This window comes from Gopherus flavomarginatus, chromosome 1 (assembly GCF_025201925.1).
Source record: "Gopherus flavomarginatus isolate rGopFla2 chromosome 1, rGopFla2.mat.asm, whole genome shotgun sequence".
Lineage (NCBI taxonomy): Eukaryota > Metazoa > Chordata > Testudines > Testudinidae > Gopherus > Gopherus flavomarginatus.
The window spans coordinates 256,515,885-256,541,329 of record NC_066617.1 but is presented as its reverse complement, the minus strand read 5'-3'; the positions used below and the strand labels follow the sequence as shown (position 1 = coordinate 256,541,329).

Genomic DNA, 25,445 nt, shown 5'->3' with positions numbered 1-25,445 from the left:
TTGTATTCTATAGTCTTTATTAATCACACTGGGAAGCTTAGCATTTAAACCAACTAAGGGATATTTTTTCTTAAAGATATGAAATGAAACTTTAGTTGGTAGAATATAATCCTATACAATCTGTTTAAGTTGCTATAGTAAAGGAAAAAAATATTTATTAATTTTGTTAAACAAGTTTGCCATACTACTGCACTTTTCTAAAGGAAGGGAAACCCCCCCTAGATCCTTTATGAATACAAATGAATAGCATAAGACTTAGAAGTATGTTATAGGGAATTCTGATCAGTTTGGACCCAGTCCTTCAAGGCTGACATAGAAGCTGAAGGTGCTCAGCACCTCCCAGGATAGACTATTTATACATACACTCAGTGGTGTAAAAGTAACATTAAGAGATGAAAGAGAATTATTTCATGTACTCTTAAAAAAATTAATTCAGCCTAGAAGCAACATAATGTATTTTTTTAAAATTCAGGTGTTCTCAATATTTGAAAAAACAATTGCATACGTCCTATAGAGTTGAAGTAGTTAAAGCGTATTATCTCTTATAATACCTGGTATACATTTTCTGCATAAAAATATAAAATAAAAATAAAACTGTATATATATTTAATGCATCAAATTTTTGGAATACTATTGTGAAAGATACAGAAGAATAAGGCACAAAATGTAAGTAAAATACAAAAACACTCATGAACGTTATTGGATTATTTTAAACGGAACATAACAAAATTCAGGTAGCTCTGAATATGCATATTTCTTGCAACAGGAATATGTTTTCTGTATTTCCATTACAACTTTTAAGTCTGATATACAAAGATTAATTATCTAAGAATTATCTATTAAAGGCACTACACTTTTGCAGTGGTTGCACTTAGAAGTCTGACTTTCTTCAGAGACATTTAAAATAAGGCTTCATAATGACTACTTGGATCTGAATCTAAAAAATGAATAGTTCCATAAAAAGGGATGCTACTGTCATTTAAAGACTTACAAACATGCTTAATTCTGTGCATGAGTATTACCATTAACTTCAACGGCACTCTTTGTGTACAGAAAGCTAGGCTTGTCTGTTAAGTCCTTGCAGGATATGCACAAGCAGATCTTATGTCTGCACAGAATCCCACTGATATCAGTGGGTACAAGGCAGATCCCACTGCAGTACCAGAGCCATAAGAGTTTAACATGAATCTGTATCTACAATTTACTATGCAAGAACAACCTACATATCAACAAATACGTATACATGTAAATATCAAATACAGAACTGAACATATATTTTGTTTTTGCCAGTTATGACGTTTATATAAAATGTAGAGGGTTTTTAGATGCATGTTTTGCGGGAGATAAGGAGGAAAGTACTTTAGTATGAAGCTAGTCATGCATCAAGGAAACTCTTTTTTTTGCTTATGTATTGCTAATTGCAGCCTCAAAGAAAAATAAAATAAAAGTCAAGTAATAGCTGTAATATTTTCTCGTTTTTGCACAGGAAGATGAGATTAGAAGGAGGCTTTACTTCCTCCCTAAAGTTTCAGCTAGTTTCTTCAATCTTTTCTTCAGCTCCAAAGGAAATTTCTCATAGCATTTCTTGCAGACAGGCTTCATATCAAATTCAACAAATTTGTTCCTACAAATGATACAAAAGGAAAAATATCTTTAGTGAAAGAGATTTCAAAGAGTATTTGTAGCATTCCATATTGAGAATTTCAAAAAACACAATATAAACTCTTTATGAACTGTAAGAAACAAGTCAATTACTATTCAAAGGGCATCTTGACAGAGTTTTCAAAAAACGGTTACCCACCTTTTTGTAACAGTTGTGCTTCGAGATGTGTTGCTCATGTCCATTCCATTGTAGGTGTGCACATGCACACGTGTGCAGCTGTCAGAGACTTTTGCCTTATTGATACCCATAGGGCCGGCTGTGGCACCCTCTGGAGTGCCGCACTCATGGTGCGGTATATCAGGCACCGCCAGCCTGCGCCCTCTCAGTTCCTTCTTGCCAACAACTGCAACAGAGGGGCAGGAGGGCAGGTAATGGAATGGACATGAGCCACACATCTTGAAGAACAACAGTTTCAAAAAGGTGGGGGTAACCATTTTTTCTTTGTCAAGTGCTTGCTCATGTCGATTCCATTGTAGGTGGTTTACAAGCAGAATCCCAGGAGGTGGGCTCAAAGTTCACAATCTTGCAGATTGTAGTACTGCTCTGCCAAAACGCGCATCAGCCTGAGCCTGCTGGTTCAGCGCATAGTGCGTGGCAAACGTGTGGATGGATGACCAGGTTGCAGCATGGCAAATTTCCTGGATCGGCACCTGAGTGAGGAAGGCCGCCGCCAAGGCCTGTGCCCGAGTGGAGTGGGCCATCACAGTCGGTGGCAGGGGCACCTTCACCAGCTCATAGCAGTAGCGGCTACAGGCTGTGATCCAGGACAAGATCCTCTGGGTGGACATTGGACAACCCTTCATTTGGTCCACAACAGCAACAAACAGCTGTGAAGACTTATGGAATGGCTTCAATTTCTCTATGTAGAAGGCCAGAGCTCCCCTAATGTCCAAGGTGATCAGCTTGCGTTCCTCATCCCTTGCATAAGGCTTCGGGCAAGGGACTGGAAGATATATGTCCTGACTTGCATAGAACTGAGAGACGACCTTGGGCAGAAAGGCCAGGTGCAGAAGCAGCTGGACCTTGTCCTTATAGAAGATCGTATACGTATAAGCTTGGATGTGAGCATCCTGATCTCAGACACCCTACGAGCTGAAGTTATAGCGACCAAAAAGAGACATTCCAGGATAACAGCAGAAGGGAGCAGGAAGCCAGGAGCTCAAAGAGAGGCCCTGTGAGCCTGGAGAGTACAAGGTTCAAGTCCCAAGAAGGGACTGGGTCTTGGACATACAGGTAAAGGCAATCCTGACCTTTCAGAAACCATGCTGTCGTGGGATGAGCAAAGACCAACCTGCCTTGAAACGGAGGGTGGAAACTCGAAATGGCCGCCAGATGCACCTTGATTGAGGACAGCAACAGGTCCTGGAGCTTCAGATGTAGTAAATAGTCCAGGACATCCTGCAGGTGGACCTCCTTCAACCTGGATATGGCAATCTGTGGCTCAGCACATGAACTGCTTCCATTTCAATACATAGATTGCCCTGGTGGGGGGCTTCCTGCTACTCAGCAAGACCTGCTGGACACTGGCAGAACACTGCCGCTCCTCCCTGTAGAAACCACGCCATCAGGTGCAGCACCGCCAGGTTCAGGTGAAGCAGTTTGCCATGGTTCTGGGACAGTAGATCTGGCCGAAGTGGCTGCATCAGGAGCATGGCAAACCAGTGCTGATGAGGCAATGCCGAGGCTATGAGGGTGACTGAAGCTTTGTCTTGCTTCACCTTGAGCAGGACCTTGTGGATCAGCAGCACTGGCAGGAAGGCATACATGACTGCTCCCGACCGTGGGATGAGGAAGGCATCTGACAGGGAGCCCTTGTCCCTGCCCGGCAGAGAACAGAACATGTGGCACTTCCTGTTCTGTCTGGATGTGAAAAGGTGCAGCTGGGGCTTCCCCCACCTTCAGAAGATCAGGTTGATCACCTCTGGATGGAGTGGCCATTCATGGTGAGACAAGAAGCTCCTGCTTAGGCGATCCGGCCACCAGATGAACGTCCTGCTGCTCACAGAAGTCCCAAAGGCTGGTCGCTTCCTGAAAGAGGGCCAAAGACTTGGCGCCACCCTGCCTGTTCAAGTAGTAAATTGCGGCCGTATTGTCTGTCAGGACCTGCACCACCTTGCCTTCCAGGTGGGGCAGGAAAGCCTGGCATGCCACGTGAACTGCTCTGAGTTCCCTGACATTGATATGAAGGGCTAGGTTGTGTTGCAGCCAACAGCTCCCCAGACCAGGTCCGACACTTCTGAGACCAACGTGAGCAATGGTGACGGGGTCGCAAAAGGAACTCCCCACAGCACCAACCTGGCATCCCACCAGTTGAGCGGTGAGAGGACATGACTCAGCACTGTGACCACTCAGGAATGCCTGCTGGGAATGTAGATTGAGGCCAACCACATTTGTAGGGGCCTCAGATGAGGCCAGGCGTGGCTTACAACATAGGTGCATGTGGCCCATCAGTTGCAGGAACGTGTGGGCCGTGGTGAGTGGTTGGCTCTGTGTGTGGGTGATCAGGTTCGACATGGCTTGAAAACGCGCTTCTGGCAGGAATGCCCTGGCCCACCTGGAGTCGAGAACCGCACAGATGAACTCTATGCGTTGAACTGGTGCTAATGTGGATTTTTCTGTGTTTATTAGGCGACTCAAGTCGCTGCAGGTGGAGAGCACAAGATCAAAGCTCCTCTGGACCTCCTCTGAAGACCTGCACTTGATAAGCTAGTCGTCGAGATATGGAAAGATCTGAACCCCTCGACACCTCAGGTAAGCCCCCACCAATGCCATGCATTTCATGAAGACCCTGGGGGCTGAGGACAGGCCTAAGGACAGCATCGTAAATTGGAAGTGGCGCCCTGCCACTATAAAGCGCAGGAAACAACTGTGCCCCTGGAAGATAGAGACATGAACATATGTGTCTTAAGTTGAAAGCAGTGTACCAGACCCCCGGATCCAGAGAAGGGATGATGGAAGCCAGGGATACCATGTGGAACTTCAACAAAGACTTGTTGAGGCCCCGCAGGTCCAGGATGGGTCTGAACCTCTCATTTGCCTTTGGGATTAGGAAGTAGCGGGAGTAGAATCCTCTTCCTTGCATATCCCGAGGAAGCTCCTCCACAGCCCCTGGGTGTAGGAGGTTCTCAACCTCTTGAATGAGGAGCTGGGGAAGTGGGGGGAGGAAACGAAGAATGTGGGGCGGCCAAAAATTGGAGGGTATAGCCCCGAAACACTATGTCTATGACCCAACAGTCTGAGGTAACCCGCGACCAGGCCAAGTGGTCAGAGAAAAGGCGGTCAAGAAAAGGGCAAGAATGATCCAGGCAGTTGGCTAGTGTGTTGCTCCTGAGCACACCCTCAAAATGACCTCTTCTGGCCCCCCTGGTGTTTTGCCAGACCAGGTTGTGCAGGAGGTTGGGATGATGAAGGGCAGTGGCAGTTGAACCCAGTGTCCCTTTTCCTTCTAGGCCCCTGTCGAGGCTGCCACTGCCTAGGAGGTGGGGAGGCTGGAATGGCTGCCTAGACGATTGAGGTGTGTGCATCCCCAGGGAGCGGAGGGTCGCCTTTGTGTCCTGTAAGTCATGCAGATGCACATCTGTTTGATCAGAAAACAGGCTGACACTGTCAAATGGAAGGTCCTGGACTGAGGCCTGCATCTCTGAGGACAGGCTGGCAGTCTGGAGCCAAGAGCTGCGCCACATGACCACCACTCTGGCGACCACTCGGGCAGCTGAATCAGCAGCATCCCAGGCCATCTGGAGAGAGGACTGAGCAGCCGCAGTCCCTTCCCTGACCAAGGTGGCAAATTCCTGGGCTGCTTCCTGGGACATGAACTTTAGGAGAGAGCCCCACAAGTTAAAATTGTAGCGGCCCAAGAAGGCATGGTGATTTGCCACTCGAAACTGGAGCCTAGCCATAGAAAAAATCTTTCGGCTAAATAAGTCCAGTCTTTTTGCCTCTTTATTCTTAGGGGTAGAACTGGTGGGCCCATTTGTCCAGCTCACTGGCCACCAACACGACCAAAGAACCTGGTGGTGGATGAGTATATAAGTACTCGAACTGGTTTGCAGAAACAAAGTAGTTTTCCACCTTTTTCGAGGTGGGCGGGATGGAGGATGGGGTCTGCCAGATGGCCATGGCGATATTCAGAACCCCTTCGTGAACTGGCAGCATGACCTGGGTTGGGGCAGCCACAGAGAGCACATTAAAAAGCATGTCCGTCTGCTCCTCAATCTCCTCCACTTTGGAGGCCCAAGTTAGCTGCCACCCTGCAGAGCACAGCCTGATGCTTGCGGAAATTGTCCGCTGGGCTAGCTCTGGAAGGTGCTGCTACTGCTTCATCCGGGGAGGAGGAAGATGACTGGATGGGTGGGCGGGCCTTGGGTTGGATACTGGCTCCTTACACGAGGCGGTCAGTGTGACGTCCTGTACCAAGCCTGGTGCCAGGAGTGCTGCCTGTGGTCTGTCTGATGTGGCAAATGAGGGCTGGAAGGAGTGGGGCACCGGCATGACAGGAACACCCCATATGTTCCAATTCAGCCGTTGAGTTGGCCACTGGCTTTCACGCCTGATCAGCACCGATGTTGCTGATGTGCCCTCTGGAGCCCACTGGACGAGGGACTGAACTGCATCTCCAAGCCCGATAAGTCGTCTCCTTCCGATGACCAGGGAGGAGCTGTGGAGGCTTGAGTCTGATAGCTCACGGTTGCTGCTGGAGACCGGTGCCGGGGGTAGAGGGAGTGGCATCGTGTCTGGAAGTGCCCTCAAGTTCTTGGTGATGGTGACCAACGGCGGGACGAGTACTGGTACCAGGGTGAGTGACGACGACTGGGCGAACCTTGGTGCAACAACGGAGATTGGGAGCACGGTACCAGTGATTTGTAGTGGCTCACTGGAGACATGGGCCAACATGGAGACCAAGAACATGGCAACTTCTGGCTTCGTCTTGGTTCTGGAGACTGGCAGCACTCACCGGATTTGTGGGAGGCCTTTCCGGCGGGCTTGCCCTCACAGGGAGCCGTAGCCGGGTCCTTTGCCACATGGAGAGGAGGCACCGTGGACTCTCCTGGTGCGAGGCCTTTGGAGGGGGCTAGTTGCGCCATTTGCTTAGGCCCTTTACCGCTCCCTGGAGTCGGTGGCGGGTCCTTTCTGGGGGAAGAACCCCCCATGGCTGAACCCTTCAACGGGTCTGGAGTGGGTGGAAGGTGTGAACAGAGTCCCTTCCCCAGGGCCTCTGAGTTGGTCTTGGCTGGTGCGGTCGTCTTAGGCTTCTTCTTTGGCACTGGTGACGGAGATCGGTGCTGGGATGAACCCGGTGCTGGAGGTGTGCTATGCACCGAAGCTGAAGCGCTGGGTGCCAGTTTGGGCCACACTGGCTCCGAAGCTGGATGCAGGGCAGGCTGCATCAGGAGGGCCCAGAGGCAGATTTCATGCTCCTTCTGAGTCCGTGGACGAAAGTTCTGGCACATACGACCATGCTCCTTTATATGGTTTTCCCCGAGGCACTGTAAACAGCTCTTGTGCAGGTCACTAACAGGCATAGGCCTGTTACAGGACGAACACGGCTTGAAACCTGGAGATTGGGGCATGCCCTCCCGAGGGGAAGTTCCTGCTTGGATACTAACTAAACACTTAAAAGGTAATTAACTACTAACTAACAACACTTAAAATTATCTACAAAGAAGCACAAGGCTAAACAGATGAAGAAAAACCACTGACCACTTGTGAAGCAAGGGACAGAGACGCTCTGAATAACCACCATGGGCGGTAAGAAGGAACTGAGAAGGCGCGGGGCTGGCGATGCCTGATATACCACACCATGAGCGCGGCACTCCAGAGAGTGCCACAGCTGGCCCTATGGGTACCACTAAGGCAAAAGTCTCCAATGGCTGCACACGTGGGTGCGCGCACACCTACAATGGAATGGACATTAGCAAGCACTCAAAGAATAATATGTAGATTTGCACAGTCCCGTCCCTGCTATTGAATTACGGTTATATGTCTAATTGAGGGCTGTTGTGATACAGTAATTTGAAAATGGAGCAAAATGTTAATGTTAGTGAAAACATAGTAAAACAAGAAAATGTACTCAGCATACAATATTGTTTTCAAGGACTGACATTTTATATTAGCTTCGAAACTATTTTGTGGGATGTTAAAATGGAAGCACAAGGCATTTACTAAAAGTGGAATTTCAAAACTATCAGGTTTTCACAGCTAGCTTCTAAATCTGCATCCCCAAGTTTTCTAAGCATAATCCTGCATTTGAGCATGCAGATAGGCAGGTGGACAGCTAACTACTATTCAGCCTGCATGCACACAAATGCCTACCGGCATATGTAATTAACTATATGCACAAAACATGACATTTGGGAAGCTGGAATGAAATCATAGCTACACAGTGGTCTAGAACAGTCTGTTCAGCAAGGTAAGAATTTTTCTGAGAAGTCCAAAATTTATGAATTTTGCAGTTTAAGAAACCTTGCACACTCTATTTCTGAGCACAACGGCCTAAACTTAACATATTAAAATGTAGTGTTCAAAATTTCATATCATAGATATGTGGAAATTAATAGTTGTTCTGTCTTTGATTATCACAAACACATGCAGAAAACCAAAAGAAAAATACATGTCCTAAACACTGACCAAAGAAGAAAGGAGCAGAGATGGTGACAGGAGGAAAAGAAAAGTTTACAAACAAACTGGCTTTTTCTTTTTCAGCTTGTCTTTATCCTTTGCTTCTCGCTCCCGTTTGGCAAGTCGACGTTTAAATTCTTCTGGCATTTTCTCATAACAGTGTTTGCAGACAGGTTTTAGATCAATTTCAACAAACTTATCCCTTTAGATAAGACACAGAGGAAACAGTGGAAAGAACAGGAAAAGATTTAAGAATAAGTCATAGCTGAAAGAAGAACTGAACACAAAGCAAAAATAGATTTTAAAGTAGTAAATGGAGCAAAAGGAACAAATACATATATCATTTACAAGAAGTTATCTGTAAAGATTATATAACCATTACAGTTAAACTATAACAGCTGTACTTGAAAGGTGACTATTGATCTATTCTGAAGAGATCACAACTGTTTTCCATCTTCTTAAACTATCTGATAAACTTACTTGAGTGTTAACTTAGTGTTGCAAGTGGAACAAGCGAAACAGTTCACACACCATGCCTTATTCAGAGCAGACACAACTAGGGGGAGGGAGAAAAAGACAATATTAGCAGTTTAATAAACAAAGGCATTTGTTAAAAACTTCTGAAATTTACACATTCATAAGACGAACAGCAAAAGGTGATTATTTTAAAACCTATTTCTCAATTAGGGATAAAATTAGGGGCCATAATAATGAAAATGAAGTGAGGGTAAGGAGACACACATACGCATATACTGTAAGGAAGTGCTGTGTAGGAGGCATAGATGCCTCTAAATTACTTCAGTGTTTAAGCTGATGCTTAACATTTAGCTCTGCTCTTTGTTTTGTGATAGCTCTGCTCTGGAAGAGCTCCATTTTGATCTTGAATCAAAGTTGCCTTTCTTTCCACCTTTGTTTATGTCTCTACTTCCTCTTCCTATCCTGCTTGCTTTACATAAGGTTGCTGAGAAGTAAGAAATGAAACCTAAGGCATGCTTTATTAGGAAAAAGAATGAAACGAAACTTAGAGAAATGAAACATGAGACCTTTGTTAGCAAGGAATGATTCATGGGAGGAGAAGTTCCTCTAACGTTTGCAGATATGATAGAGATGAGTGAAATATTGTGAGGGAAGTCCTTCAAGCCCTGGGGCATTTGCTAGCAAACTGGTCAAGCACTGTTCTAACCAGTTTTGACAAAGGTGGATACCTAAAACTCAGTGATGTCAGATATGTAGAAAGAGGGAAGGGACTAGATGGGACCACGTGCTAGTGCCTGCTTGTTTAGCTGAAGCCAGCCAATATGGGTTTGAGCATCCCGGGCCTAATCCTGTTGTAAGTACACCTCTACCCCGATATAACGCAGTCCTCAGGAGACAAAAAATCTCACTGTGTTATAGGTGAGGCCGTGTTATATCGGGGTAGGGAGAGGAACCGCTTTTACCGCTCCCCACCCCAGCTTCCCCCATCACCCCAGGCTTGGCACACCAATCAGCTGTTTGGCCGAACAAGGGAGGGGGGGAAGCGAAGCCGTGGCAACGCACTCGGGTGGAGGCAGAGATGAGCTGGAGCAGGAAGCAGTTCCTCTGCGCCCCCTCCCGCCCGTTGCTTGCCGTGGGCCCCCTGCCCCAGCTCACCTCCACTCCATCTCCTCCCACAAGCGCGCCGCAGCTCCGCTTCTCTCCCTTCCCTCCCAGGCTTGCCGTGCAAAACAGCTGATTGGCATGGCAAGCCTGGGAGGGAGGAGAAGCGGAGCTGAGCGGGTGCTTGAGGGAGGAGGTAGAGGCAGAAATGATTTGGGGCAGGGGGCCGTAGCAAGGGTGGGGGGGCACAATGGAACCACTCCCTGCCCCAGCTCACTTCCGCTGCCGCCTCCTCTTCTCATGAGCACGCCGCTCAGCTCTGCTTCTCCTCCCTCCCAAGCTTGCCGTGCAAAACAGCTGATTGGCGTGGCAAGCCTGGGAGGGAGGGGGGAGAAGTGGAGCTCCGGCGCGCTCATGGGAGGAGGCAGAGGTAAGCTGGGGCAGGGAGGGCTGCAGCAAGTAAGGAGGGGAGGGAAAAGGAACCACTTGCGATAACACAAATTCGAATATAATGCGGTAAAGCAGCCCTGTCCTCCGGAGCGCTGCTTTACCGTGTTATATCTGAATTTGCGTTATATCAAACTGCATTATATTGGGGTAGAGGTGTATCCTAGCAATACTTAGGATTGATAGCTGTTATATGGGTACATATTAAGTTTAGTTATGCTAAGTTTAGCTAACTCATGCTTAAAGTAACCGTATAAAAGCCAATTTGGTCTTTGGATTAATAAAGAAATCTTTGGCTGAATTCTGGTATTGGTCCATTTGAACATTCAAATAAAGATCCTAACACTTTCCACCTCTTCTCTTCCCAAAAAATGGTCTATTTCCTCTTCTTAGTTCAGGTCAACAGGTGCAGCTCCACTATAAAAATGCACCTAAGGTTGCCTAGTAGGATTGCCAACTGTTTAATCACACAAACCCCAAAACCCTTGCCCCGCCCCTTTCTCAAGGCCCCCGCTCACTCCATTCCCCACACACTCTTTCGCTTGCTCTCCCTCACCTCACTCACTTTCACTGGATTAGGGTGTGGACTCTGGGCTGGGGCAGAGGGGTCAGGAGTGTGGGAGGGGGCTCCAGGCTGAGCGTGAGGCTGGGGATTGGAGTGTAGAAGGGGGTGCGAGGTGCAGGCTCTGGGAGGGAGTTTGGGTGCAGGAGGGAGTGAGGGGTGCAGGCTTTGGCCAGGCAGCACAGGGCGTCTAAGGCAGGCTCCCTGCCTGCCCTGGCCCCGTGCCGCTCCCAGAAGCAGCTGGCACATCCCCTGCAGCCCTGGGGGCAGGGGAGTGAGGCAGAGAGCTCCACGTGCTGCCCGTGCCAGCAAATGCCACCCCCACAGCTCCCATTGGCCGCAGTTCCCAACCAATGGGAGCTGCAGAGTCAGCGCTCGGGGAAGGGACTGCACACAGAGACCCCTTGGCTCTCCCCCCCAGGGGCTGCAGGAACAGGATGGCCACTTTTAGGAGTGACATAGGGCCATGGCAGGCAGGGAGCCCGCCTTAGCCCCACTGTGTCGCTGGACTTTTAGTGCCAAAATCTCCCAGTGTGGCTGCAGTAGCTTCCGGGAGATAGTGTCTGATTCCAGGAGACTCCCAGAGAAACCGAGAGGGTTGGCAACCCAACCGCCTATTATGAATGAAACTGACTATTGCCAGACAGCTGTAGTCATGTTCAATTATAGTAGCTGTCACCCTTGGTTAAGCACTTCTCTCTGCAATTTCTGGGTGCTAGTTGTCCAATAAGTGTCATTTTGGAGAAAGGTATTCTGCTGTTTGTCAGAACCATCCTAATTAGATAGATATGGGGTTCTTGCAACAAAATTTTCAGTGGCCTCAGAGTGCGGCCACCAAATCTTGCTGGTGGCCACACTGACACTTTTTCCTAAAATTATTTATTTTTTCCTAACGTTACTAAGGTAATATGCACATACATACATCCAAATCATTGTAATTTATGTATGTTAGATTTTGGGTTTTTTTTTGCAGACTCAATAATAAAAATCATGCACAGTTATCTGTATTCTTTACTGGACCGAACAGAATAAAAACACAAATAAGGTGCTTTGCACATTCCTGTCCTTTTTATTATTATTTCTTTTGCTTTTTTGGTAAAAGTGGCTGTCTGTATAACAATTAAAAATGCTTTGACGTAACAGAAGTCCAAATAATAATGAAAAACACATCTGGGTGGCTTGGGTCTGGGGAGGGGAGGCACAGCTGGGGTTGGTCTGGGGCTCCTCCGGGCAGGTGTGGGGGCTCAGGGCTTCGGTCAGCCTGGGGCTCCTCTGGGCAGGTGGGGGGGCTCGGGGCTTCAGCCAGCCCCGAAGGCTGCTCCAGGCAAGTGGAGGGGGGAGGAGTAGAGGGGAGGGTCTTAAGGTCTCCACCCCCTACCCTGCTGCTGGCTCATTGTTCGCCTGCTCACTCCTCTGCCAGGTCCCCCTGCCTCTTTAGGCACCTAAATACCTTTAACAATCAGGCCCTTAGAACCTAATTCTGTAATGAGATGCATGCATGTGGATAATTACACCTGCATTGAGGTCTATTAAAGTCAGGGGGGCTCCACCCAGGTAAAAGAAGCTGCCTGAGTAAAACTCACTAAGGGATTGGGGCCTTGCCATTTTACACTCTTATTTCACTCACAGAAACTCTGAAGAATTTAGAAAAAGGCATTATGGGAATCAGCATTTCGAAAGGGATTCAACACCAGTCTTCTCTTTCCCTGGTGCCTCTTTTAGTAAGTGCTTCCTACTGAAGTGACATAAAAAAAATGCAATTTAAGAAATCCTTACCATCTCCTTCAATCACACGATTACAGTGGAAACAAACATCACCAAACAGCTGTGGATAGGGGGAAAATATGAATTTTTAACTTAAAAAACTTATCGTGGATAGAATTTTAGAAACAAAATAATTGCAGCTCAGCATATGGACATAGCAACTTTTCTAACAAACTCAATAAGATTAAAGGAATGCAAATTACTCAATTCCTTTTTTTTAAAGTCACCTTTCCATTCCCATTACAAATACAACCCTTCATTATTAAAGATGAAAAATAATGTTTAAATTTTTGTTCTCTACTAATTATGTTTTGTTTCCTTTCTTTCATCTTGGAAAGTTAAGCTGGACAGTTTCACTTTTGTATATCGCTTGTTTGTAGTCAATTTGAACTTTCAGGTTCTCCTGCATGTCTAGAACAATGCCTTGCTGTTTCTGTTGCATAGTTTCAATTTTTATGTACACACCCATCCACCCTCCCACTCTACTTTTGGCCCAAATTTTACCTAACATCTGTAGTGCTTTGGCATTTATTATTTACAGCTATACTATCAATATTTCAAACATCAAACCTTCAAAACTGAATATTCAGGAATCTGTAATTAATACCTGCCATAGAACGGGGTAGGCAACCTATGGCACGCATGCCAAAGGCGGCACACAAGCTGATTTTCAGTGGCACTCACACTGCCCGGGTCCTGGCCACTTTAATTAAATTTTAAATGAAGCTTCTTAAACATTTTAAAAACCTTATTTACTTTACATACAACAATAGTTTAGTTACATATTATAGACTTATAGAAAAAGACCTTCTAAAAACATTAAAATGTATTACTGGCACGCGAAACCTTAAATTAGAGTGAATAAATGAAGACTTGGCAACCACTTCTGAAAGGTTGCTGACCCCTGCCAGAGAACTATCGAGCTTATTACCCACTTTTTATTTGCCAAAAGGTGTTTGCATGTGAAACTTTGCAGTTTGCTCATGTTTAAAATAATTGCAACAAGTTTATTTTAACAGTTACCAGAATACGCACAAAATATCTTGTCTATTTATTCATCCAGATGTTAAAACTATGCTCCTCACTGTGATATCTGAGTGACTATAAAAAAGGGATCTGTAGGGAAAAGGAACACTGACTATAACCCATGTATGAAAATAAAAGTAGTCACTAGGTGGTGTTCTCTGACAAATGCATTTGGTGTTTGTAGTCTTAGATGGAGAAAAAGTGAGTCAAGCTGGGTTACACAGTCTATCTTCATGTAGAGTCATATTATCGTGCAGTAGCAGCTGTAAGGAAGCCACTCTATTAACTAAGGCCTAGTGTTAAACCCTAGACAGTGAGTGACAAATTTTCCTTGGATTCTTTGGGTGTAATTAGTAGCCTCTGAACAGGTGCACTGACCTTGCAGTTCACAGCCAATAGTCCTACAGTCATTAGTAATTATGGATTTGAAGGCCGACTATATACTGAATGTTTTGTTAAGTCCTTAACAGTTTTGTTAGTAAAAATACTTGAACCATTTGCAGAAAAATGTTAAAATGTTTAAGGAATTACAATACTACAGACACTACTTTTCAAGACACAGATGGTTGTCAGAAGGCAAAACTAGTCCCTTGGTGTTAATATTTTTCTCTCTGACAGATATAAGTGAGTTGATGAATCATGAATTTATTAGTGGCTAAGGTACAAAATTCAACCTTACCTGATTGTAATGGGTTTCACAATATGCCAAGCCCTTCCTCTCATAGTGACGATGACCAAGAAATGGCTTTTCACACTTTGCACAAACAAAATGCTGCAAAGAAAATTATATGAATTGTCTCTGGACTGGTTGAGTTAATGGCATTTCTTTGGTAACAGATACATAAACCTCAGGACTGAGCATTATTGAAAGACAGTCTGCTGGTAATGCCTTCTTTAAAATTAGAAACATCACTTTTATTATTTGTAGATTTAAAACATAAAAAACCAAAATATTGCTCATTTTAAAGTCTTATTTTAAAGAAAATAGACTAAAGAAAAAAATAAACTGAAGAAAAGGTTTTGGATTCATTATTAGTTGATAAATGGCATTGATATAGCGGAAAATTCTTAAACTAACTTAAAGAAACTTTATTGCTACGCTTCTTGTTTGACAGTCACAATAACCTGGTCAATGGTGGTGTGTTTTTTATTTATTTTAAGTTATCTGAGGAGGAAGGATGATCTTATGATTAAGGGAGCGAGACTAAGCAGATTTCGGTTCCATTTAAGACCCTGCCCCTTTGGGAGTCACTTAATTTCTTTTTGCCTCAATTCTCCCATCCATAAGATGGGCATAATATTTGCCTACCTCACTGGAATGTGGTGTAAGGATAAATGTATTGATTGAGATTTTCAAAGCAGTTTAAAGGATTTAGCTACATATAGTCCATTAAATTTAATGAAAGATGTATGGCTAAATCTCCTGCACTTCTTTGAAATGCTCAACTGTTTGTGAAATGCTTTAAGATTTTCAAAGAGAAGGTGTCATAGATGGCAAAGTAGTGTTATGGAACTCTAACAGAATCATTGAAATGTAGGACTGGCAGGGACCTCAATAAGTCATCTGGTCTATTCCCTTGCACTGAGACAGGACTAATTATCTTTAGACCATCACTAACAGGTGTTTGTCTAATCTGTTCTTAAAAACCTTCAATGATAGAGATTCCACAACCTCCCTAGGTAATTTGTTCCAGTGCTTAACTACTCTTACAGTTAGGAAGATTTTCCTGATATCTAAAACCAATGGTCTTCAACCCCAGGGTTGTGAGTTCAATCCTTGAGGGGGCCATTTAGGGATCTGGGGCAAAAATCTGGGGATTGGTCCTGTTTTAAGCAGGGGATTGGACTAGATGATCTCCTGAGGTCCCCTCCAACCCTGATATTCTATGATCTATGACCTTTTTTTCATTTTGGACCCCTAAAAAATTTCAAATGAAGGTGCGGCTCCCTTTCAAAATACAACCTGTGGTCTGTGGACCCCTACCACAGAAGTCTGAGACTGAAAACTGATTAAACAGAATTCAAATATAAATATTGCATGTGCTCAGCATAACATTTGACGGAGCATGAGAAAGTTTGCTAAACTGTGGGTTTCTATGGTAATCAGAGTACTTCTGCATTTTGACCTGTAGGTGGGGGTATTCACATATTTTTGATTGATCAGAAAAATTGAATGCTTTTTCTGGGAACTAAAACTTTATTTTCATAGTCATCTTTCACAGACCCTTTAGACCAGGGGGTTCTCAAACTGATGGGTCGTGATCCCTCAGGGGATCGCAAGGTTATTATGTGGGGTCGAGAGCTGTCAGCCTCCACCCCCATATCCCACTTCGCCTCCAGCATTTATAATAGTGTTAAATATAAAAAAGGTTTTTAATTTATAATGGGGGGGTCACACTCAGAGGGATCACCAAAACAAAAGTTTGAGAACCACTGCCTAACATGTAGTGGGTGGACACACAGGGGTCCACGGACTACAGGATGAAAATCACTGATCTAACCTCAATCTCCCCTGCTGTAATTTAAGCCCATTACTTCTTGTCCTGTCCTCAGTGGAGAGAAAAATGTATCCCCTCTCTCCCCTACACACACTTTACAGCAACCTTTTATGTACTTGAAGACTTATCATGTCACCTCTCAGTCGTTTCTTCTCCAGACTAAACCAACACAATTTTTTCAATCTTTCCTCATAGTTGACAGTTTCCTCATAGTTGACAGTTTCTAGTCAACAATAATCATTTTTGTTGCTCTCCTCTGGACTTGCCCCAATTTGTCCACATCTTTCCTGAAGTGTGGTTTCCTGAAGTTTCCAGAACTGGACCCAGTATTTCTGTACTTCTACTGAGGCCTTATCAGTAAAGTGAAAGAATTATTTCTCATATCTTGCTTACAGCATTCTTGCTAATACATCCCAGAATGCTGTTTGCTTTTCTTGCAGCAGTATTACATTGTTGACTCATATTTAGTTTGTGAGCCACTATAACCCCCAGATCCTTTTCTACAGTACTCCTTTGTAGGCAGTCATTTCCCATTGTGTAGTTGTACAATTGATTATTCCTATGTGTAGCACTTTGCATTTGTCTTTACTGAATTTCATCCTATTTATTTCAAACCAATTCTTCAGTTTGTAATGAATAGTATTTATGCAAAATATTACTACATTTCTGTATAATACTTTGCACTTCTATAGAACTTTCCAAGGATCTCAAAGTACCTTTTTGAACAGTAAACTTAACTTCATACACAGCCTGTAAAGTAGGCAATGTCATTATTATCCCCATTTTATAGATGGCGAGGCGATGCAGACACAGAGAGATTAAATAATTTGCCCAAGACCACACAGGAAATTTGTGGCAGCTAAACCATATTTCATGCCAGTGTCCTCGTGTATATAGACATTTAAAAAGTTTCTGTTGATTTAAGAGATATTTTGAGTTCTACAACTATTTCTCATCTGAAATATAGGGAATCTCTCTCAAAATGCAGAAATTTTCAAATGGAATAAACTGTATGTGTGATTACAACTGAAGACATGCTCTACAACTTACTTTACCAACCATTTCTGTAAAATTTTCTAATCCTTTCTATTGAAACTGACCCATAAAATTCCAGACCTAGTATATTCATGCCAATATTTATAAAATACAATACACTCTTTGACATTTACCTCCACATGCCACTGTTTCCCCATAGCATTCACCACTCGTCCTTCAATTGGTCTCCTACATGCGCCACAGATGGGGACACCCATTTTATCATGGCATGGCAAACAATATAATTCTCCCTTCAACTCACGGGCATCAGCAGTAAGTTCCTTCCTGTTCAAAAATTAATGAATCAAACATGAACACACAGAATCTGAGAATACAGACAATGATTTCAGTTAATGGGATGTTTTGAAGCCATGACTTTATTGTTATGGATTTATTTCAAAAGATGTTTTTACACTCCATTATGGGATTTGGATACAAGTGTTCAAAATAGCCTGGTTCAGTGGATTTTATCTTGAAGATTGAATGTTTGCATGGAAAACTTAGAAATATGTGATAAGTATAATGCATGCATTTTTTTTACTTTCTCTAAATATCTGATTTATAATAGTTTCATCATTTTCTTACATGCCATTGACACTGAACACAAGATCATTTGTAAAATCTAGGGCGTGTCTTCACTACGCGCTAAATCAGTGCTGCTATCCATTGATTTAGTGGGTCTGGTGAAGACGTGGATATGTTGATGGGAGAGTGCTTCCTGCCAACACAGCATGGTGTAGACACCACTGTAAATCGATCTAAGCTACCTCAATTTCAGCTACATAACTTACGTAATTTAACTAGCATAACTTAGATTGACTAACTTCATTAGTGTAGACAAGGTCCTAGATACACTGGGCTAACTTCTGTTCTCAGTGACACTAGTATAATCCACTATAGTCATCTGATTTCCTCTGAATTAACATCAGTATAACTGAGACTGGAATTTAGTGCTGTAACCGGGCGGCCTCACCCCCACGGCGCCTCCTGCTGGTTACTTTGGGAATTAGCTCAAATTCCAGCTCAGAGCGCCCTCTGTAGGCCAGTAATCCACCTGTCCCTGCTGGCCCCCGTGTCACTCCCTGGACCCGGTGCCCTTTTACATGGGGTTCTGCATCCTGGCAGCAACCCCTTTTCCTTAGGGTTTCCCCTCCCTGGGAACCCCACCCACCCTCTATCCCCACTTTGCTTCAGTGTTGGCTACTGCCAGTCATTGTCTAGCCCCACGCCCTGGGGTAGACTGCAGTATCAGCCACTCATCATCAGTAAAGGGGTTTGGACCTGCTGCCTTGGTCTACCCCTAGGTTGCACCCTGCAACCCCAGTACCTCTTGGCCTAATCCTAGGCCGCAGCCTAGGGCTTTCCAGGCAGGAGCTCCCCAGCTCCACTGCCTTTCCCCAGCCCTGTTCCACGCTAGGTACCTTGTCTAGTTCCCAGCAGCCAGGCCCTTCTCCCTCTATAGCCAGAGGAAGACTCTTTTTGCTTCTGGCTCCCCTGGCCTTCTTATACAGCCTTATTGCTCAGTTTGGGGCATGGCCCCCAGCTGCAGCCACTCCCACCATCAGCCCAGACTTCTGGCTCCAGCTACAGCCCCCTCCTGGGCTGTTTTAAGCTGCAAAGGGCAGGAGCGGGTAACCACCCTGCTACAGTGCTCTAGGTCCAAGTCAATCATGCATGCCTTTGTAGGGTTCAGGGATAAAGAAAATATGTACCTATATGTGACAGTCATGTATATTCTTAATATCTCAGAATCTCTGTATGCTACTTTGTTTTAACCACTAAATTGGATGATCTGAATCCAATCTGAATAATTATGTAATTAAGAACAGTTAAATGACATTGTCAGAAATAAGCTTTAAAACGGACTACAGGTTGAACCTCTCTAGTCCGGCACCCTACAGACCTGACCGGTGCCAAACCAGAGAATTTGCTGAACATGGGAGGTCCATATTGTAGTGAGCGGGTCTCTCTTTATTTTTATCTTGCCGAGGTGAGCAAATGGAACAACGCTTGCAATGCCACCTAGCCAAGACTTACCGGCTCTCTTCATAACAAAGTGTTAGTGTTGTTACACAATTTTACTGTATTGGCACAAGGAAATAAGTAAATAAAGCATAAAAAACATAAAATAAAATCATGCTGGATCACGGATGTTGCTGGACCAGAGAGTGCTAGACTAGAGAGGTTCAACCTGTATAAAAAGTGGTGGTCTCATTTAGTTGCTCTTGCTTTAGGATTACAGATCCTTTTTAAACTGATCTTTGCTGTAGCACTAAATATCTAAAGTGAAAACTTCCCTACCACCAAATTACTGGATGGTCAGCTACAAACTAGTGCACCTGTGTTATCTCCCATAATACCTCCAATCCAGCATCTCTGTGCAGGACGTGGAACACTGGGGGAAAATCTGTGTTTACCCACTGCTAATATCCATGCAAGCTTTAGTCCCTCCACGGGATGGGGAATTGCCTTTTCCAGCTGCTGCAGAGGCCACTTTGAAAATCCACAGATACTCTGCAAAGCTATTTGAAGCAGAAACACTCTTTCCTCACAATTGCCCCAAGAGCTATAGGTTTTCTGCTGTATTGTGTCGACACAGCTGCCATCGCAGCCTGTAAAAATTGTGGAAGTGACTCAGCCTAAAGATAAGGACCAGCTGCCACAGCTGAAGACACACAGTTTCAAAGAAAAAGGAGGGAAGAATTTACAATTTGCTTTAAAAACCACAGGAGGCAGAGGAATAAGTTAAGCAGTAAAAGACAGAAGCAAGTAGGGGAGGTGAAGGGGCTGCACTTTTTATTTTTTTTAAACAAGTGAAGAAAAATAGAAAAGTCACTGAGATTTCTTAGTTTATCATTAAGATTCCTGCTGAGTAGCAGTTCATTCAGCCTACGGTTTTGGGCATTTTGACGTTTTTATTCCTTCAGGCCACAGTGCTTATAATCTTAAATCCTAGTCAATATTATGTGCCACACAAACTTGAGTGTCTGTTAATCAGATCACTGATAAGTCTGATAACATTTCAAGTGAACCAGAACCTACCACTGTTCCAGTGGTTTATTACCCTCACTGTTACAAATGGTTCGATTATTTTAAAGGATTGCATGGGGTGAGGTTCTGTCCAGTCTCACATCGTCTATCACCATTTCAAACTGAATCTCTTTCCAAAATGAAATTCTCATCTTTCTTCTTAATTCCTCTTCACTTCATCCTCCTATCTCTTTTGTCACTTGTAACTGGACTATCCTCCAAGGAATGCAACCTTAGTGTCATCTTCAACCTCTCTCCTGTTCTCCTCTGCATCCAGTCTCTCAGTAGGTCACTTTTGTTTCTTACAGTATTACCAAAATCTATCCTTTCCTCACTACTGAAACCCTCATCTGTGCCCAGAGCTAGAACTGGGGGTACACACAGTGATACTACAACTTCACCCAAGATACCATCTTGTTCTCCAGAACCTCAGCTTTCATTTAAGCTTATCTGAGAGAGGACTGCATCCTAGATTTCTGTAATCTGTAAGTCTCTATAGTTTTAACCAAATGATCAAGTCCATGAGCCTAGAAGTAATGGCGGACTCAAGCCTCCATATACGGTCTAGCTACTAGAGAGGACAAAGAATCACACTCTGATAACATGGATTACATTAATAAAGCTGACTTTAAATTTAAACAGACAAAACAAATGAACATCAGCATTTTCTTAAAGTTTTTTTCTTCTATAAAATACGTTTACCCGCAATTTGCACAGTTGAAATGATCAGGATGATAGGGATCATTCTTGAATATAAGCGGTTGTTCATCAATAATGGCATGGCACTTCTGACAGATGTATTTTCCCAGACCCCTGGCTTTCTCCCGGTTGTGACAAGGACGGCAAAGATGCCTAAAAATAGAGAAAAAATTTAAAAGGTAACAATAATAAATACTTTTTGGAATCTTACCACACAATAAAAAACACAAACAAAAATCTATTAGGATCTCAATTCAATCTGTTATTTGAATAAATCATATGAGCAGTACCCTTAATAATAATTGGAGATATACCTATCTCCTAGAACTGGAAGAGACCTCGAAAGGTCATTGAGTCCAGCCCCCTGCCTTCACTAGCAGGACCAAGTACTGATTTTTGCCCCAAATCCCTAAGTGGCCCCTTCAAGGATTGAACTCACAACCCTGGGTTTAGCAGGCTAATGCTCAAACAGCACTGAGCTATCCCTCCCCCCAAGGGAAACCTAAGCTCAAGAGAAGGGAAAAAATGGTCAATTTACTTCCATCCAGCCCAGGGGCTCATTCTTCTGTTCTCTTGCATTTAATGTATGCATAAAAGTAAAAAAAGGAATTAGAATTTGCTAAAGATTTTTGTTGCCAAGTGTTTTACTCTGTGAATCTCAGAAGTTTAGATGGGAAACTAAATGCTCACTTAGGCCCTGATTCTGCAAAATACTTATGCATGAATGTCACTTTTACCATGTGAAGTCACACGCTTAAAGTTAAGCATGTATCTGTTTGCAAGATAGTGGCCATAGGGCTGTAGTACCTTTACTCATGAATAGTCCCACTGAAGTTAAGGGGACTACTCCAGGAGTAAGGTGCTGCTGATAAGTCAGAGTAAGCCCACAATGGCCTCGAAAGAGCTTGCAATTAAGAGCAACATTTTTATTTATGAACCAAACTACTACTTCTTCCAGGCTCCCTAATATAAAATCATCTCAGTCAGGCAAAATTAACACGCAAAAAAGCATTAAAAATAGAAAATAAAAAGCAATGCACTATAGCAATGCACTTTATTCTAGAGAGGTGCCATCAGAATTTCCAAGTGGTGCAACGTAGGTTTGTGCACTTTTATCTAAATTTTTAGTACCTCAGCACCACTGGTTGTGATGCATGAGTTGCAGGAATCACACCAGAAAAAATTCTGATATTTCATGTGAAAGCATTAATGGGACACATTTATCTACCTCTGGTACACTACTTTCAAAATGTTCTCCCTCTATTATATCTTAAAGTACCACTGGCACTGAGCGATATAAGGTAACTGATATACCCAGAAGGTGACCCTGATGGAAAGTCTGAAGGTGTAGTGGAACATTAGTTAAATGCTTTTTTTAAAGTATTTAAAAAAAAATCAATATTTAACATTTACATTTCATTCTTGAGCTGTGTTCTCTGCACATGAGAGACTTGTTTGAATCCCTGCCCCATAAAGGTACCTTACATGTAAACAGAGATACTTCAGGTTTCAGAGTGGTAGCCGTGTTAGTCTGTATCAGCAAAAACAACGAGGAGTCCTTGTGGCACCTTCAAAACTAACACATTTATTTGGGCATAAGCGTTCATGGGCTAAAACCCACTTCATCAGATGCATGAAGTGAAAAATACAGTAAGCAGAATATATATTCTAGCACATGAAAAGATGGGAGTTGCCTTATGAAGTAGGGGGTCAGTGCTAACGAGCCAATTCAATTAAGGTGGACAAGAAGGGGTGAATACCAAGGGAGGGAAAATTACTTTGTAGTGGTAACGAGGCCAGTGCAATCAAGGTGGCCCATTTCCAACAGTTGACAAGAAGGTGTCACTTCCACCTTAACTGAATTGTATTTTTCACTCCATGCATCTGATGAAGTGGGTTTTAGCCCAAGAAAGCTTTATGCCCAGATAAATTTGTTAGTCTCTAAGGTGCCACAAGGACTCCTCGTTTTTTTTTTTAGAGATACTTCAGCTACTCCTTTAACTGTGTTTTATTAAAGAGGTAAAGATTTTTAGAAGCCTTAATAAACTGTAAAGCCTTTCACCACCACTTTGCTTATAATCAATGCAGAAGGGGGTGAAGGATCTACCTGCCAGCGTTCTTGACAAATCCAATATCTGCCAGTACTTGTTGGCAGATGTCACAGCAGAAGCATTCTGGATGCCAGCTATTATTCATAGCTTTAATAACACGACCGATAATGAACTCACCTGTAGGTAAATAAAATATCTGGATGTTAAAAAATAAAACAACTTTCTTTTAAATACCAAAGTGATTTAAGTAACACTGCATCAAAGTAAAATAAACCAAAAACTCCCAGCTTGCGGGTTCAGGTATATGGCTCCAGGGGCTCTGGTTCTCAACCTTATTCTTGGCTACAAATTCAAAGCAAATTCCCTTAGTAACAAAGCACTTCCCCTTCTAGCTAACACTTTATTTACTCACCCTCCTTCATACACTTCATTTTCTGTATATCTGTGTTTTTCTTTTACCATCCCTCACCTTTTCCAGTCATCTGATCTCTTATGCTGTTTTGGTACTCATGCAGTTCTTTATTCTGCATGACTTTTTCCTAATTACTTTCTCCTTTCTGCTTTGACTAACCAGCAGATTAGCAGGATTTTTGTTTTGTTTTATACTCTAGTAGTTCCCACAGGCTCTAGGCACTTTACAAATGCAGAGAAAAACTCAGTTGCAGCTCTGGAGAGCATACCATCTACTGAAGGATAAAACACAAATCAGGTGATGATAGATGCAATTCTTGCTGGCCAAGCAAAATGAGGCTTCACACTCAACTTGATGTCATTTCTCTATTCATCTGTCTAACATGGTAACTTTTGAAGACTATGTCCAATTTTGTTGACACTCAGAAAAACTGGAATAAAGAAAGTTACTTATATTTAGTAACTGGAGGTTCTTCAAGATGTGCAGTCCCTATCTGTAGTCCACTGTGGGGTATGCATGTGCTCCATGTGCCTGGAGCTGGAAAATTCTGAAAGCAGTGTCTGTAGGTCTTCACGTGCACCCAGGCTCACCTTAAGCCTCCAACTGAGGAGCTCAACGGCAGGACCACCTCTCTAGTTCCTTCTCTACTGCGAATCAGAGAAGATCTAAAGCAGAGGGGAAGGAGGACAGGTAGTGGAATATAAACAGGGACCACACATCTCAAAGAACCTCCAGTTACTATAAGGTAAGTAACTTTCTGTTCTTCTGAGCGTTGGTTCCTATATGTATTCCACTGTGGGTGATTGACAAGAAGTACTCAAATAGGAGGCTGAGAGATTGTAGATGGCAGAGCTGAACAAAGGACTGCTGTTCCAAAAGATGCATCAGCAGAGGAGTCCTGTACCACGGCATAGTGTATAATAAATGTGTGGACTGAGCACCATGTAGCTGCTTACAATTATCAAGTAGAAGCACCTACTGAAATGAAGACATAGACTTGCGTTCCTGCAGAATGAGCTCTTACCCCATGGCGGGGGGGGGGGGGAGGGGGGGGAGATTTGCTCTGATATCAGTTGTCTAAGTACAGGCCAACGTCCATTTTGAGATTCTTTGAGAGAATATAACCTGACCCTTAGCCCTGTCCATTATGGTGACAAATAGTCCAGGGGATTCCCTGATTGTCTTCATTCTCTGCAGGTTATGAAAGGCTAAGGCTTGCCAAACATTGAGGGAATGGAGCCTCCTTTCTTCTGAGGATGTGTGACGTTTTGGGAAGAATACAGATAAGCGGAAAGGCTGGTTCAGGTGAAACTCAGACTGGGGGTGAATTCAGGGTATAAATGTAATAGAAACTTGTCCTTATGCAATATAGCGTAAGGAGGCTCTGCCATCAATGCCACAAGCTCATCAACCCACCTGGCTGAGGTGATGGCTACCAGGAATGTGACCTTCATGGATAGGGGAGACACGAAACAAGAAGCTAATGTTTCAAATGGAGACTTAGTGAGCACTGAGAGAACAAGGTTGTCCATGTAAGCTCCCCGACTCAACAGGAATGCATCAGTAATCATCATCCTTTCTGGTGTGAAGGCGAGGAATGGAACACCAACACAAACCTGATGGGGATTTTTCCACCATGACAGGAATAATATCACTTTGGTGCTCATGTGCTCATGTTTGGTGAGTACAAAGTCAGAAGCCACGCTTGTAGGAAACAAAATGGAGTCTTGCAAAAGGCGAGACGTGCATGAGGCCATATGACCTAGGAGAGAAAGACAGATCTTGACAGGCACCCTGGGTTGGTTATGAACTGATCCATGATAACATTCATAGCCTGAAACCTGTCTCTCAGAAAGTAAGCCCTTGCCTGATTGAACTTAAGTATGCCCTGATGAAGTCCAAAGTTTAGGGGTGAGAACGAATTTTTCGGCATTTATGCTAAACCCCAGAGAGGAGAGGAGTTGTAGCAACTGTTGCAGTAGACACCTGGGCCTCTTGGCGTGACCTGGTAACAAGGGGCCACTCATCGAGGTAGGGGAAGATGGTGCAATCACAGCATCTG

General features: G+C 43.8%; 1 protein-coding gene across 5 annotated transcripts in view; it reads right to left on the bottom strand.

The window, feature by feature from the left end:
- LIMS1 (LIM zinc finger domain containing 1) overlaps positions 1 to 25,445 on the bottom strand; it is a 141,350-nt gene continuing 115,905 nt past the window's right edge. For 2 of the 5 annotated variants that reach the window (XM_050922518.1, XM_050922489.1), the window contains exons 4-11: positions 23,028 to 23,148; positions 20,924 to 21,073; positions 17,326 to 17,476; positions 14,338 to 14,430; positions 12,645 to 12,693; positions 8,762 to 8,837; positions 8,291 to 8,483; positions 1,533 to 1,624 (exon numbers count right to left, since the gene is read on the bottom strand). In XM_050922518.1, coding sequence (XP_050778475.1) covers positions 8,336 to 8,483; positions 8,762 to 8,837; positions 12,645 to 12,693; positions 14,338 to 14,430; positions 17,326 to 17,476; positions 20,924 to 21,073; positions 23,028 to 23,148 — 788 coding nt within the window. In that variant the 3' untranslated portion in view covers positions 1,533 to 1,624; positions 8,291 to 8,335. Of the gene's footprint in view, positions 1,625 to 8,289; positions 8,484 to 8,761; positions 8,838 to 12,644; positions 12,694 to 14,337; positions 14,431 to 17,325; positions 17,477 to 20,923; positions 21,074 to 23,027; positions 23,149 to 25,445 lie in introns of those variants that run through there. The other 3 variants (XM_050922508.1, XM_050922497.1, XM_050922494.1) reach the window with 2 other exon arrangements.